This window comes from Ascochyta rabiei, chromosome 20, assembly GCF_004011695.2.
Source record: "Ascochyta rabiei chromosome 20, complete sequence".
In the NCBI taxonomy this organism is placed as follows: Eukaryota; Fungi; Ascomycota; class Dothideomycetes; order Pleosporales; family Didymellaceae; genus Ascochyta; species Ascochyta rabiei.
This window is the reverse complement of record NC_082424.1, coordinates 995,634-1,007,845: the sequence shown is the minus strand read 5'-3', so window position 1 is coordinate 1,007,845 and position 12,212 is coordinate 995,634. Positions and strand designations below refer to the sequence as shown.

General features: G+C 45.7%; 3 protein-coding genes across 3 annotated transcripts, besides 6 other annotated features; 1 reads left to right on the top strand and 2 right to left on the bottom strand.

Annotated features, from left to right (window-relative positions):
• Nucleotides 1–1,890: 1,890 nt before the first annotated feature.
• EKO05_0010767 (uncharacterized protein) lies at nucleotides 1,891–3,653 on the bottom strand (the record flags this gene model as incomplete). The annotated part of the gene is made up of 4 exons (XM_038943633.1): nucleotides 1,891–2,851; nucleotides 2,906–2,985; nucleotides 3,035–3,418; nucleotides 3,471–3,653. 4 exons carry the CDS (start codon nucleotides 3,651–3,653, stop codon nucleotides 1,891–1,893), a joined length of 1,608 nt encoding a protein of 535 aa, XP_038793709.1.
• A 1,115-nt stretch (nucleotides 3,654–4,768) lies between these two features.
• Nucleotides 4,769–4,892: a mobile genetic element.
• Nucleotides 4,893–5,068: 176 nt separating this feature from the next.
• Nucleotides 5,069–5,194: a tandem repeat.
• A 417-nt stretch (nucleotides 5,195–5,611) lies between these two features.
• Nucleotides 5,612–7,203: a mobile genetic element.
• Nucleotides 7,200–7,637: a dispersed repeat.
• Nucleotides 7,636–8,172: a mobile genetic element.
• Nucleotides 8,141–8,185: a mobile genetic element.
• A 798-nt stretch (nucleotides 8,186–8,983) lies between these two features.
• EKO05_0010766 (uncharacterized protein) lies at nucleotides 8,984–9,820 on the bottom strand (the record flags this gene model as incomplete). The annotated part of the gene is made up of 1 exon (XM_038947313.1): nucleotides 8,984–9,820. One exon carries the CDS (start codon nucleotides 9,818–9,820, stop codon nucleotides 8,984–8,986), a length of 837 nt encoding a protein of 278 aa, XP_038793708.1.
• Nucleotides 9,821–11,600: 1,780 nt separating this feature from the next.
• EKO05_0010765 (uncharacterized protein) lies at nucleotides 11,601–11,946 on the top strand (the record flags this gene model as incomplete). Its single annotated transcript, XM_038943488.1, has 2 exons — nucleotides 11,601–11,778; nucleotides 11,834–11,946. The coding sequence occupies 2 exons, from the start codon at nucleotides 11,601–11,603 to the stop codon at nucleotides 11,944–11,946; spliced, it is 291 nt and encodes a 96-aa protein (XP_038793707.1).
• Nucleotides 11,947–12,212: the final 266 nt, after the last annotated feature.

The following is a 12,212-nucleotide window of genomic DNA, read 5'->3' as shown; positions in this document are numbered from 1 at the left end:
CAGGCAGGTGACTCTGGATGTACATAGCTCTCGCAGCATTCGATAGTTGATAACTCGATTAGTACGCTTTTGCCTTATCTTTCTATTTAAAAAGCAAAAAATATCTTCCTTTTGTCAGCAAGGTTAGAAGCGCTGTGGGTGCCGTTATGTGTGACATGTATCGCTTTCACCTTTATCTCCACCTTCAGAAATGACACAAATTTATCTACGTCGTGTGTCTGAAAGAGTTGCTGGCTTAGGTCAGCAAGATCTTTTCTCTGCTATTGCCTGTGCAACTACGTTGTCGTCACCGTCTTTCCCAACCTCGCCAGTCACTTTGCAGTGACAACTACCGCCGCACGATGAAGCCCATAGAGAGCACAGACCCACCGGTCGATACTCAAGAGCAATTCTTGCTAATAAAGAGAGAGATTTGGACTGGTACGCTGGAAGGCCGCCATGCCGCCATGAGGGTTGAGACGGCGCCTGGATCCTAGCAAGTCCGTCATCTCACTGCTTATCACAAGTACGACGCACTGATAAAGGGTCACAGAGCGGTAAAATCAGTCCACATGCTGAGTGCAGTACTATAGCAAATAGAGCTCACCTTCAACAAGCTGGGTGATCAGATCATCAACGTCGCTGCCATCATCTGGCGCAGCTGAAGAAAGACGGGCTTCTGGTGACTCCCACTCTCCGCGAAAGAGAACTTTTGTATGAGCATAATAATAAGCAGGGTAGCATGTTCGTCATCCTGGAAGATCAGATTTGGGCCAGACGCGAGGTTAGTTACCACACACGAGTTACTGATAGATATGGGCTGGCTGGTGTGCAGAAACCCACAAAACTCGCTGAAACGGACTGTGATTACGACTATTCAGACTCTGAAGATGACGAGAGCTCCTCCTACGCACGGTTGTCATGAATGTTACGACGATCATGAAAACGGGACATAAGTTAGACTTCAGCTCTGGCAAAACAACTGGTAGGATATGATTGTACCTAGTGGCACATTTTTAAGACTTCCTGCACCGAGTCTAGCAGGATCTTGCACCGCCGAAGGTCTGCCATGCCACATTTCGACTTGCCAGGATGTTTATGCACTTTGCACTGTGTTTTACAGATCCTTAGCAGTGCAATGAGAAATTCAACGTATTAATACGTGCACGACTCGGATATGGCAGGCGATGGTGTCATATGATAGCCAGCACTAGCTGGGCGGCTCATGTGTTTACTGCTGTCACCCCAGTTAGCATTTACGAAACCACAACTCTATTGGCTTGTCACTCGAAGATTCTGGAGAAACTATTCTGATCTACTATATTCGAGATGGATCTAGAGACCATGTTCACACCTTATCCGCTCCACCTGGCTCGTTTTCCAAGCCAAGCGTGCGAAGCCTTTCCATGACCGTAGACCTGGCCAATATTGTCAAAGCAGATGCGCTCACGGTTCTTGTAGCTTTGCAGCAATTAAAAGTTGGCTCTGATATTACACTGGACGCTCGAGTTACTATGGTTCAATGTGGATGCCAGTCAGTCTTCTAGCTCAATCAGAGATGCTTTGAAGAACAAGCGCAACGTAGGTCTTCACAAAGAGAATAGAAACTTCTACTTCTCCATTTCAGAAAATGTTGGGAACGATGCCACACCACCTATCGGGCAATATATTTTGATGTTCGAGGAGAGCCAGGGCGAGGAGTGATAACATACTACACAGTGAATGACATGCAATCATCTGCAACCATTGTGCGACAAGACAGGATTACAATCGTAACTTCATTGTCTGTTGCCTCAAATGAATGAGCTACGGACAATTGAACGACGAAATTGACAACGTCAGAACAAATATATTAAGATTGCAAGTTTACGAAAGTTGCGAGAAGCACGGTTCTTCGGGACAATTTGTATACTACTGGAACGCTCCAAATGGCGCCCCGCCGTCAAGCTTGAAGTAACCAGGCTGAAGCTCTTGAAACACCCCGGTGGGATCGAACCGCTTCGCCACCGATCGCAATCTCTTTTGATTCTTGGCTCCATAGCTCGAGATGACGGACTGGTACGGCGATGCGTAATTCATATAGATAAAATCGTTATCCAGTCCCTTCTTCACCGCTTCAGCCTTGGTCTTCGTGATGATATCATTACTGAACTTTAATATACGATGGTCGTCGGCAGGATTGGTCCACATTGTAGCCAGATTTATCATGAACAGCGGGCCGTCAGCCGGACTGATGCCAAGGGCGTTACCACCGTGCTTCTTCATCTGCTGCAGCTGTGGAATGGTGATAAGCTGAATGGAGATGGTGGGTAGCAGGTCCTTTGCATCGAGGATATCAGGAAGAAGCTCGTTGAATGTATTAACGACGAAGCTGAGGAGCGAACGGTCAAGCTTGAACGAGACATCCCAGTAAGTTTCGCGTACGCCATCTGGAATGCCTTCGCTCAGGAGGCTGGTGAGCTCTGGGAGCGTCTGTATCCCGGTAGTGTCCACGATCGTTGAAATGTTCTTCCAGTCGTTAAACATTGCGGGGTTTTCGTTTGGCTCAGCGTAGGTCAAGAATGCCTGGGCCAATGGTCCGAACCCGGCCTGATATCCAAATGAGATGATCTGTGAACCTTTAGTGTCGTTGGCTGCACCGGTGGCGCCAAATTTGTAGGTAGCATCAAGAGCTTTCTCGTAGTCAGAACTAGGAACCAACTTTGATCCGCCCCACATCTTGCCCATGGGAAATGTGTGTAGCTGAAACTTGGTCACGATACCAAAGTTGTTGCCGCCCCCGCGAAGAGCCCAGTACAGATCCGGGTACGACTTTTGAGTCACGTTGATGATTGAGCCGGACGCTGTGACAAGCTCATAGCTCTCAACATTGCTGTGTCAAGTCAATACACACTGCAATCAAGGTTGGTAGGCCAGATATGCTTACTCGCATGCCCAACCTCGAATGTTCGCAAAGAAGCTAATACCTCCCCCTAATGTGAGTCCTGGCACACCGATATCATTGACCTAGTGGAGGATTAGGACCTTAGATACGCACGGCAGATGGCGAACTCACTCGGCCTCCGACAACAGCTAGCCCGTGCTTCTGAAGCTCTGTGTAGAACCCTAGCCAGCGGTTTCCTGGACCAACAAATACACTTTTTTTATCGGTAGCAACCTTTATCTCATTTAGATTTTCCAAGGCGACGGTGATGCCTCCATCAATGCTTGAAGCCCCCTGGAATGCGGCGTGTCCGCCACCCTTGACAGCAAACGGACATCTTGTGAGACGTGATATCAGAACAATGTTTGAGACTTGTAGAGCATTTGAAGGTTTGACGATACAGTATGGGTTGACCTCAGCCTGCTGAGCTGACCAGTAGGCATTGGTGAAGTTGGTGTAGGTGGTAGAATTGTCGAAGAATACTGTGAAGCCAGGCAAAATGCTTAAGGAATGGCACTGGCGACGGGTTAGCAAAGGATTAGTAACGTACAAATTGAGGTTGGCTGACAGCAACGGAGCAGGCTTGATCAGTTGATCGCTCCACTAATGCAGCAAGGCCGGGTAATGCGGAAATATCGACTCCTTGTTGCAGCAAAGCTTCAGTAACGTTGAAGTCGGCCGCTTCGAAAAAGTTTTGAGCTGCGCAGCATGATACAAGTACAGCAAAAGCTGTAAGAATGAATGCTTTCATGGATGCTTGGCAATATCGATGATAGAGTGAATGTTGATATGTGTCTCCGCAAGATCGATTTTCGACATGAGCCACGACTTATACGTGGGAAGGTTCTAGGGCACACTCTTTCTAAGGGTTGCCCTGCACCCCCTCTGCTAGTCCGGATGCTCCGGGACAAGGGTGTTTGCAGAAGTAGCCGGAGAAGGTAAATTGCTATAGAGGCTTGACTAGTAGATAGCTTTCTTCAAGTTTCAGTGTTTTACCTTACATCATGCAATATTCATCGCAAGATTTCCTGGCATCGCTAACGCGTCATCGGCATTTCACTTATCTCAAGCCTTGCTGTTGTTGTACATTGAAAATTAATATGTACCAACATCTTTACAACGTGTTCATAGTATTACCCAACCTGAACAGCATTCAATCCCGGTTTTATGACCACAAAGCCTAGACACAGGGTTATCCTCCTAATCAAGTGATGTGTACTAGCAGACCGACCATTCTCCATTGAGCAAAGGAGTTGCACATTCATACTGGGAGTGCGCAATGACTTCTCGATCCTACATGTTTACAGCCGTCGACAGACTGAGGAACCATAGCGAGATGCAAACAATGGCATGTGCATGCTGGCTCGGCACAATGTCCATGGACTGATGCGATATAGTCAGCGGCGGAGAACCGGTATAGCTGTCTAGCGCGCAAGAGGCAATCTCCACTGGCGTTTCTGTTAAGGTATCGCTAATTGTCGACGCGTGGTTGCGAGACTACGATTGAATGTTGACTACATTGGTCCTTGACGTCTTCGAACTGAACACCGCAGAGATGAGGAACGAGTGGCATGATTTTGCTCAATATTGACCGATATGAAGATCATCGCCGCAAGTCCGGACGTGCACTGCTGCTGAAGTTGGGATTTACAAAAGCGATGCCTTTCTCGGTGACGGCGGCATGGCCGGAAGGATGAGCCTCAGTCGTGCCACACTTCCCTGCATTAGCTACCCACTTCAGCGTGTTGATTGGCAGTTTTAAAGGGAAAACAGCTGGGGGACCTCGCATATCCAGCAGGGTCAAAGGAGTGGCATGGTCAGTCCGGACGGTTTGATGTCGCACGATGAATGATGCCGGGTAGTGACTACCATGTCCGTGCGCGCAATGCGTGGATTCGCGCAATGCGCCAAGACTACCTTAACGCTCAAAAACAGATAAGGCTATAGAGCCACCTACGACAGCTATTGTGATCAGACTTTGTTATGTAGTCTTTAGTGGAGATGGAAATTAGTAAAGTTCTGCTAAGGACCTGTAGGACTAGGGTTTAGCTAGTTAGAGCGCGTAAGGCTGTGCGCTAAGGCACTAGTTCTAGGGCCTAGCCTGTTATAGCACCCCCTCTGTTACGCCTATATTCGTAAACACGTACTTAGAGTAGAATAACAGACTAACTTACTTAACCTTACACCTACTGTACGTCTACCTACTACTATTACACTACTCTAATACTAGCTCTACCTTACTTCTACCTTACTTCTGCCTACTTTTACCTACTCACCCTTACCTTATCCTACTATAGCTAGCACAATAGAGAGGGCGACAAGCTTCGCACCGATTATGCCAGGATAACAGCTGACTCGGTATTTGTTGTCGCTCGTCTCCTTGTTCAGATCACTCGACGTAAAAAGCTGGAGTTGCAAGTCTGCTGTTTATGTTCGGGAACTCTGTGGATGATACCTTACTGTTAGCCCAGTATTGTTCAACATGGAAGATGTCACTACCGGCGTAATTCGTTACGTCCGAAGACTTCGTGTAGACTGCAGGTAGGATGCGCCGGCTTATTTTGTCAGCACAGATGTGCTTCTACTCATGTTTGTTGTCGGTCAAGTTCTGCATTTTGTCATGAGATCTCTGCTTGTTGGAAGATACGTTCCAATGATGGAAGGTAGCGAAGGTCTGTTAGCATGCTGGCGAATAAAAATGCCAGTCCTTACCGTGTCCGTGCGCGCAACGACCGGAGTCGCGCAACGACCGAAAACCACCTTCACGCTCAAAATTAGATAAGGCTATAGAGCCACCTACAACAGCTATTATTTTGTAATTTTGTAGTGTAGTACTAATTAATTACTTATAAAAAAGATATACTATTTAAATTTGGCTAGTAACTTAATATTGCAGCTACGTGATGTAGTTTTAAGTAGGGGAGCTAGGGACAGCAATAGGGGACTACAACCACCAACATTATCCCTAGGACTATGTTTTTAATGCTTTTTTAGCTAGGTTGCTTATAAAGCTTTCTTTTTACCCTTTTAAGGTAATTATATAGCTTTTATAGCATTAAGCTCTTATTATTAACACTGCTTTTTAGCCTTCTGTTTAGCCTTCTAATTTACTGTATTAGCCTTCTTCTTCTTACGTACCACCTTAGCTGCCTCTTATGCTACACACCTCTCCTCCTTCTTCTTCTCCTTAACTAGCTTCTTAGCAGCTGCTACTTCCTTACTAGTAGCTTTTCTAAGCCTCTCCTCCTTCTTCTTATATTGTCTAACTTGCTTACAGAAGTGTGCTTTGTTAACCTTTCTAGGTAACTAGAATACTGCACCACTATAGTACTCCTGCCGTTGCTGCAAGTCTAAGGTTTTGCTCTTCTTTTTGTGCTTCTTCTATATCTTTTAAGTCTTTTTAAGGCTATCTATCTTATACTAGAGGAGTAAGGTTTTAACTAAGATATAGTAGATTAATTGTCTTATCTTTTTAATGTTACTCTTACTCTAGTTTTTAACTACATGCTGTAATAACGTCTCTATTTTAAGCTAATCCTTGTTGCTATAAACAGACAATAAGGACCTATCTAAATCTAAGCTCTCTAGTGTTTTAATAAAGCAGTAGAGGATAATGTTAGGATTAAGTAGATAGATACCTATTACCTTAAAGAACTTAAGTATTAGCTTTTTAGTAAAGCTACACATCTACGCTGGCCAGAATAGGTAGGAGAAGTCTACTCTAGTAATAGGTGCGTTATTTTAAGCCTTATAAATATGTATTATAACTACTTTTAAGTATACTATTAATAGAGGCTTAAACAGCACTATATTAAGTAGCTAGAGCGTTTAGGTTAAGCAAGGGGGAAGGACAGCCAGGAGGATCTTATAGTTATTACAGTACTTAATAAAGTCTATTATTACGTAGGATCTGTAGCTATCTAGTATTAAAAGCCTCTACTTTCTTTGTGCTTTCTTCTTAGTGTAGTAATTAAACACCTGCTTAAGCTAAGCAAGGCCTATATCCCTATTTGTCTACCCTAAGAGAGATAATATAACTATTATAGAGTGTTTTCCTAGCTTAATTTTAGCTACCTAGTCTAATTTAATGCTAGTGTTAGCTAACTTATAGATAATGCCTAGTAGTAGTACTGTCTTATTACTACACACACACGCTATAAGCGTCTACTAAGCTTAGTTACTATCCTAGATAGATGCTTTAATCTCTCCCTTTATCTATATACACTTACTAAACATGTGTTTTATTCTACCTGTAATGCTAATTATAAAGCCCTTCTTATCTATATTATATACGTTATAACGTACTCCACGGTTAAGCGGATCACACGGTCGAGCGGATCACTCAAAACCCCACCAAAATTGCCCAAAACCACAACCCTTTATCTCAACAACCACGCAATAAAATCTTCTACAATATTCAGGACAGGGCTGCACTAATATAAATAATAGTATTTAAAAGTTTTAGAGTGCTAGAATCTATAACACAGAAGTTATTAAGCGATTACTGTTTTACAGGGGTGTTTAGCACAATTTGCAGGCTATTTCTATAACTATCATAGCTATAAAGCTGAAACCTAGGTATGTACTTACTAGTAGCTATGCAATACTATTCTGAGATTTTAAAAAGATTTTATTGCGTGGTTGTTGAAATAAAGCGTTGTGGTTTTGGACAATTTTGGTGGGGTTTTGAGTGATCCGCTCGACTGTGTGATCCGCTCGACCGTAGAGTACGTTATAGCAACCCTTAATAGAGTATTTAGAGATTTTATACTATAGTAGGTTAAAGTAGAGCGTATATTTATTGTAGGAATTAGTGTTGTAACATAGTTAATCTATCCTAGTAGAGTAACGCAAGATAAGATAGATAGAGTACTTGTTAATAAAGCAGGTAACTTAGCTCTTACTAACTAGATTTTAAGCCACTAGCAACGCAAAATTCTAGATTATCTCTCTAGTAGGTAGTAAGTAACAAGTACTAAGTAACTCTATGTACTTTATAAGCTCTATCTCCTGTTATAGCGTTAAATGTTGCTAGTTAATGTCCTTAGTCTCCTAGGAGTCCTGAACGTGCTTGTGTCTCTAAGCTAGAGTTACGCAGTTAACGCTAAACCTAGTAGCAAAATGCTGATACATAAGTTTTTTGCCTAGTATTAGCGCATTAATTACTGCAAGCGCTTTGTTAATAGCTGCTATAGTTGTTGAGTTATAACGCGTCAAAGTATAGTGTAGTTGTGATGATTCAGTTGTTGCGCGACTCTGGTTGTTGCGCGCACGGACACGGTATGACGCGGGCTTGGCGATTGGGGTTTCCCGCTGCGAACGAGTTCCTTATTGGCACTCGGCAGTGAGCTCAAGCTTGTTTGAAGACCGCACAGGGGTTGAAACCTTCTATGTAGTCTGAGACGAGCAAATGAAGCAACTAAACTGCGCATGGAGTGAAATAAGGTTGTCGGATGTGTAAGTGGCGATACAGGGCACGCGGCTGCATAAAAAAGCCGCACACCCAAAACTTGTCCATCTTGCGCAACAAATTACTCAACAACAACAGCTTTAATTAGAATGCTAAAGAGACAGAGTTATAGAGTTACTTTTTATGTATAGTTTTGTGTTTTCTCTACTATATTGCTACAGTTGGGGCGCTGTAGTGTTGCAAGAAAATAGGTAAGTTGTTGGTGTTCCCTAAGGTTTGGGTGTTTGAGTGTGCGGCTTTTTAACGCAGCCGCGTGCAGGGGTCGTGCTGTATGTTTAGCTGGACACTAGATAAGACACCTCGTTAGAGCAGAGCTGTTTAGTGCTGAAGTGCTGAGTCAGTACACTGCAATGATTTGGATACCGAACAAATGGTCCTTCAATGCGATTGTACTATCGTGCCAACGCTACTCGTGAACAGGCCTTCAACAGACCGTTATAACGAACAAACATGAGTAGTTGGCACCCACAAAACCTCCAATTATGTAACAATCCTGAAAAAAGACGAAGCAAAACTTTTCCTCTGAGCAAGACTCTTGATATCACAATCCATCGATAAAAGAGAAGGCATGACATGGCAAAACGTACCACAGCCAATACCAAGCACCGCCATCACGTAGTCCAGGGAAGTTTTCCATTCAAGTGATATGCTTTGCGACGTTTTGCATCAAGGAGCACCTCCTTTGCAGCATTGACGTTCTGCATCATTTGCGTAGCGGTTTCTCTCTCCCCTTCAGCGGCCTTGTCAGGATGATATTCGACGGCTACTTTTCGATACGCGTTCCTGATCTGAGCTTCGGTCGCCTTCCAGTTGTCGAGGTTCAGAGCAGTGTAGAGGGTCTTGTCCTTGGGTGGTGGCAGTACGTTCGTGGATGAAGTTCGGCGAGCTCGGAATGCACGAGTAGAGTGACGTGGAGGAGAGAACGGTGATGGCGGTGTTGTAGGCGAATGGCCCCCTGGCATCGTTGAAGAACTACCTGAAGTAGATGAGGAACCACCTGGCGTAGGAGGAGGCGTCATGTAGTGAGGGCGAGGATCGTAGTTCTCAACGTTAGCCCAAAGCGGGTCTGAGCGCGAGTATACGAAGGGTCTGTCGGGTTTGCGTGGGGAAGGAAGTGAAGTGTCGTTGGCTAAATCTGTTTTGACGGAAAGCGGAATGCGTGCGTTTGGTCTGGGTTTCTTCTGGGATGGAGGCTGCAGAGTGTTCACAGCATTGGCGTCAATGAAGATATCGAAATCAAGCTTGCGACTACGTTTCTTGTCGGGCGTAGGAGATTGTACAAGAAGGCTGAAAAGAGGACTAGCTTGCTGTGCAGCTTTTGCTTGGGCGCGAGTGTAAGGTTTCGTAAGGAGGGGTTTGTCTGGCCGGTGACTGGTGGGACTGCTGCTAACAGGGAGCGGTGTCTCGCACGCAAGCCTGAGAAAGAGTTCTTCGCTGAGATCAAACATGATTAGAAGAAGTTCCGCGCTTCATACCCTCCCCGGGTAACAGTGACAGAAGCGGCGATGAATGGCCGCTGTCGTACGCGAACAAGACAGGCTAATGACACAAAACTGAAAGGAGCAAATATGCCAAAGAGAGGACGGTTCGAGATGTTGACCTGTATAAAGAGCGACAATGGTGGGTTGCAAAATCCAACAAGATGAGTGTGTGCGGCGCGGGGCTTGTAATCGAGGTGACGGCAGGTTTTGTAGATGGCAGACTATCGTAGCCAAGACTGGACCCTGCACTCACTTTGGGACATGTAAACCTTTGCAACATCGCAAAGCAACGTCGTACGTAGACTCGAAGCGGATTGAATCGAGTGGTCACGCAATACGTTTGAGTCAGACGCATGGCTCCTGGTGTCTTGTGGTGAAGGGAGCGTGTTATGCAGTATTCAAGCATTCACTATGGCAAGATGCGACTGTATCCTTCGTTGCGTGTAGTCCGAGCGTTGGGAAGGTTCGTTGCTGGTCTTCCAGATGATCAACATGGGCGCGGCAATGGTCACAGCCACCATTGCTGGCAGCATACCAAGGCCCAGCAAATGCCAGAAAACCTGCACAGTGAGCGCGAGATACGCTTTCACGCGGTCGAATGTCTTTCTTCTGCCCTATCTGTTTGAGTAGCAGTTCAAGCTTTGACTAACGTGTAATAAGATGCTGATAGGTCAGTGTTGCCGAAAAACGATCCCGTGATTCGAGTACGTAACTCAGGATACAGATACACACATATCGCCAGTGTGTTCGTCAAGCGTAGCTATGTCCTTTTCATTGGCACCTTAAAGGATTTAGCTGTCCTGGAGCGAGTTTCCGGTAACGGATCGCCACGAAGCAGCAAAGGTCTGTTTCGAACAAGATTTTGAACACGGAATAGGCATGGTGGAATATAGTTGATTGTCACTCGGAAAAGAACAGAAGGTGGAGTAGCGACTAGTGGCAGGTGAGAGAGACTTGTCCTGTAGTATTGGCCATCTTAGACACCTTGATCGGTCTCTCAGTTACCGGTTGGTTATGCTTGGAACAGAAGGATGTAGGGAGATTCGCTCCCTCGATGATCTAGACAGTGAAGCCCGGGTTGTGATGAACGAGGACCTATGGAGTTGACGTCTGAGTTCCAAGCACGTGCGGGGCTAAGAAGTGGGGCTAATCGCGTCTGGCACGTCACGTGTGGGCATCAATATCTCAATATCCAATTCGACACACAAGAATTCGTTCGTCTCTATTGCAGATGTTTTGAGCCTTCTCTTATATCGCGTTGATTCGCGTAGTTACAGTGTAGACACGCATGGCCCAATATGAAAGTACTATCCCAAGGAGCGGGAAAGATGCCAGGACCGAGGTCAAGTGAATGAATGTAGAGCGCACGCACAGCATGTGTGGGCCACCTCTCACTTGCACCCCAGGCTTCCGTTCCTGATGGCCTATCTATTATGATTGAAGCAAGCACGAGCCCCCTTTGTCCAGCGCCTACTCGGTTGCGTCAGGTCGCCCTGGTGGTAAAGGACATCAATCGACCAAGGCAGCTACTTGTGCCATGCTTGTCCAAGCTGTTTTTATAAGTTAATGAAACTTCTGGCCTAGATATACGTCATCGGCACAGAAGTCATATACGAGGATCCTGCCGTTGGTCAATGGGGTTTGAAGAACTTTCTGAGTAGGTCCAGCTTTTCTCGGCTCCTTGTAACCACCAACATCATGTTTAGCACCATTCGGGGGCAACATCATAGAGGTAGTCTCGCCATTCATGGCAGGCACTACAGCAAGCCGTCTGCCTGACAAGCGCGGCGATGGAGGATACATGATCATCACGCAGACTGAGGATGCGAAGAAGCAGCGGCAGTATATCGAGCCCAAAGACCTAGCAAAGGTTATTACTAGCCAAGAACATGGCGATTCTGTGTTTGTGCAATATCATCCCAAGGGTATCAAAGGCAAAGAGATAAGCCTCTCAGGGCAGATGTCCACTGACATAGGCAGGTGGTATGATGCCAGAACTTGATAGCCACACGCCAAGTACGAACAACCCTACGCCCCTTGAGTCACGGTTCTCGCCCTGGCATGCATGCGGTTCGGACCACAAGGTGTATTAACCCGCGATGAAACAGACGGCACATCGCTCGTTTGAAGGGTGTGTCCTGCGATTGCAAGCTAGTGACTTTGAACATGAGGCAGCTGCACGAAAGTGGGAAGAGGTCTTTGGTGTTGCACGAAGCAGGGATTTGTTGGCGTTCACGCATGCTAGGATAGGCTTCATTCCTGGCAAGGAGGGATACTTAGAAGGACTGATCTCTATCACTGTTGGTGTGAGAGGGCAAAGAGAGTTGGAGGCTATACTCACAAGAGCAAGGGAGGCTGG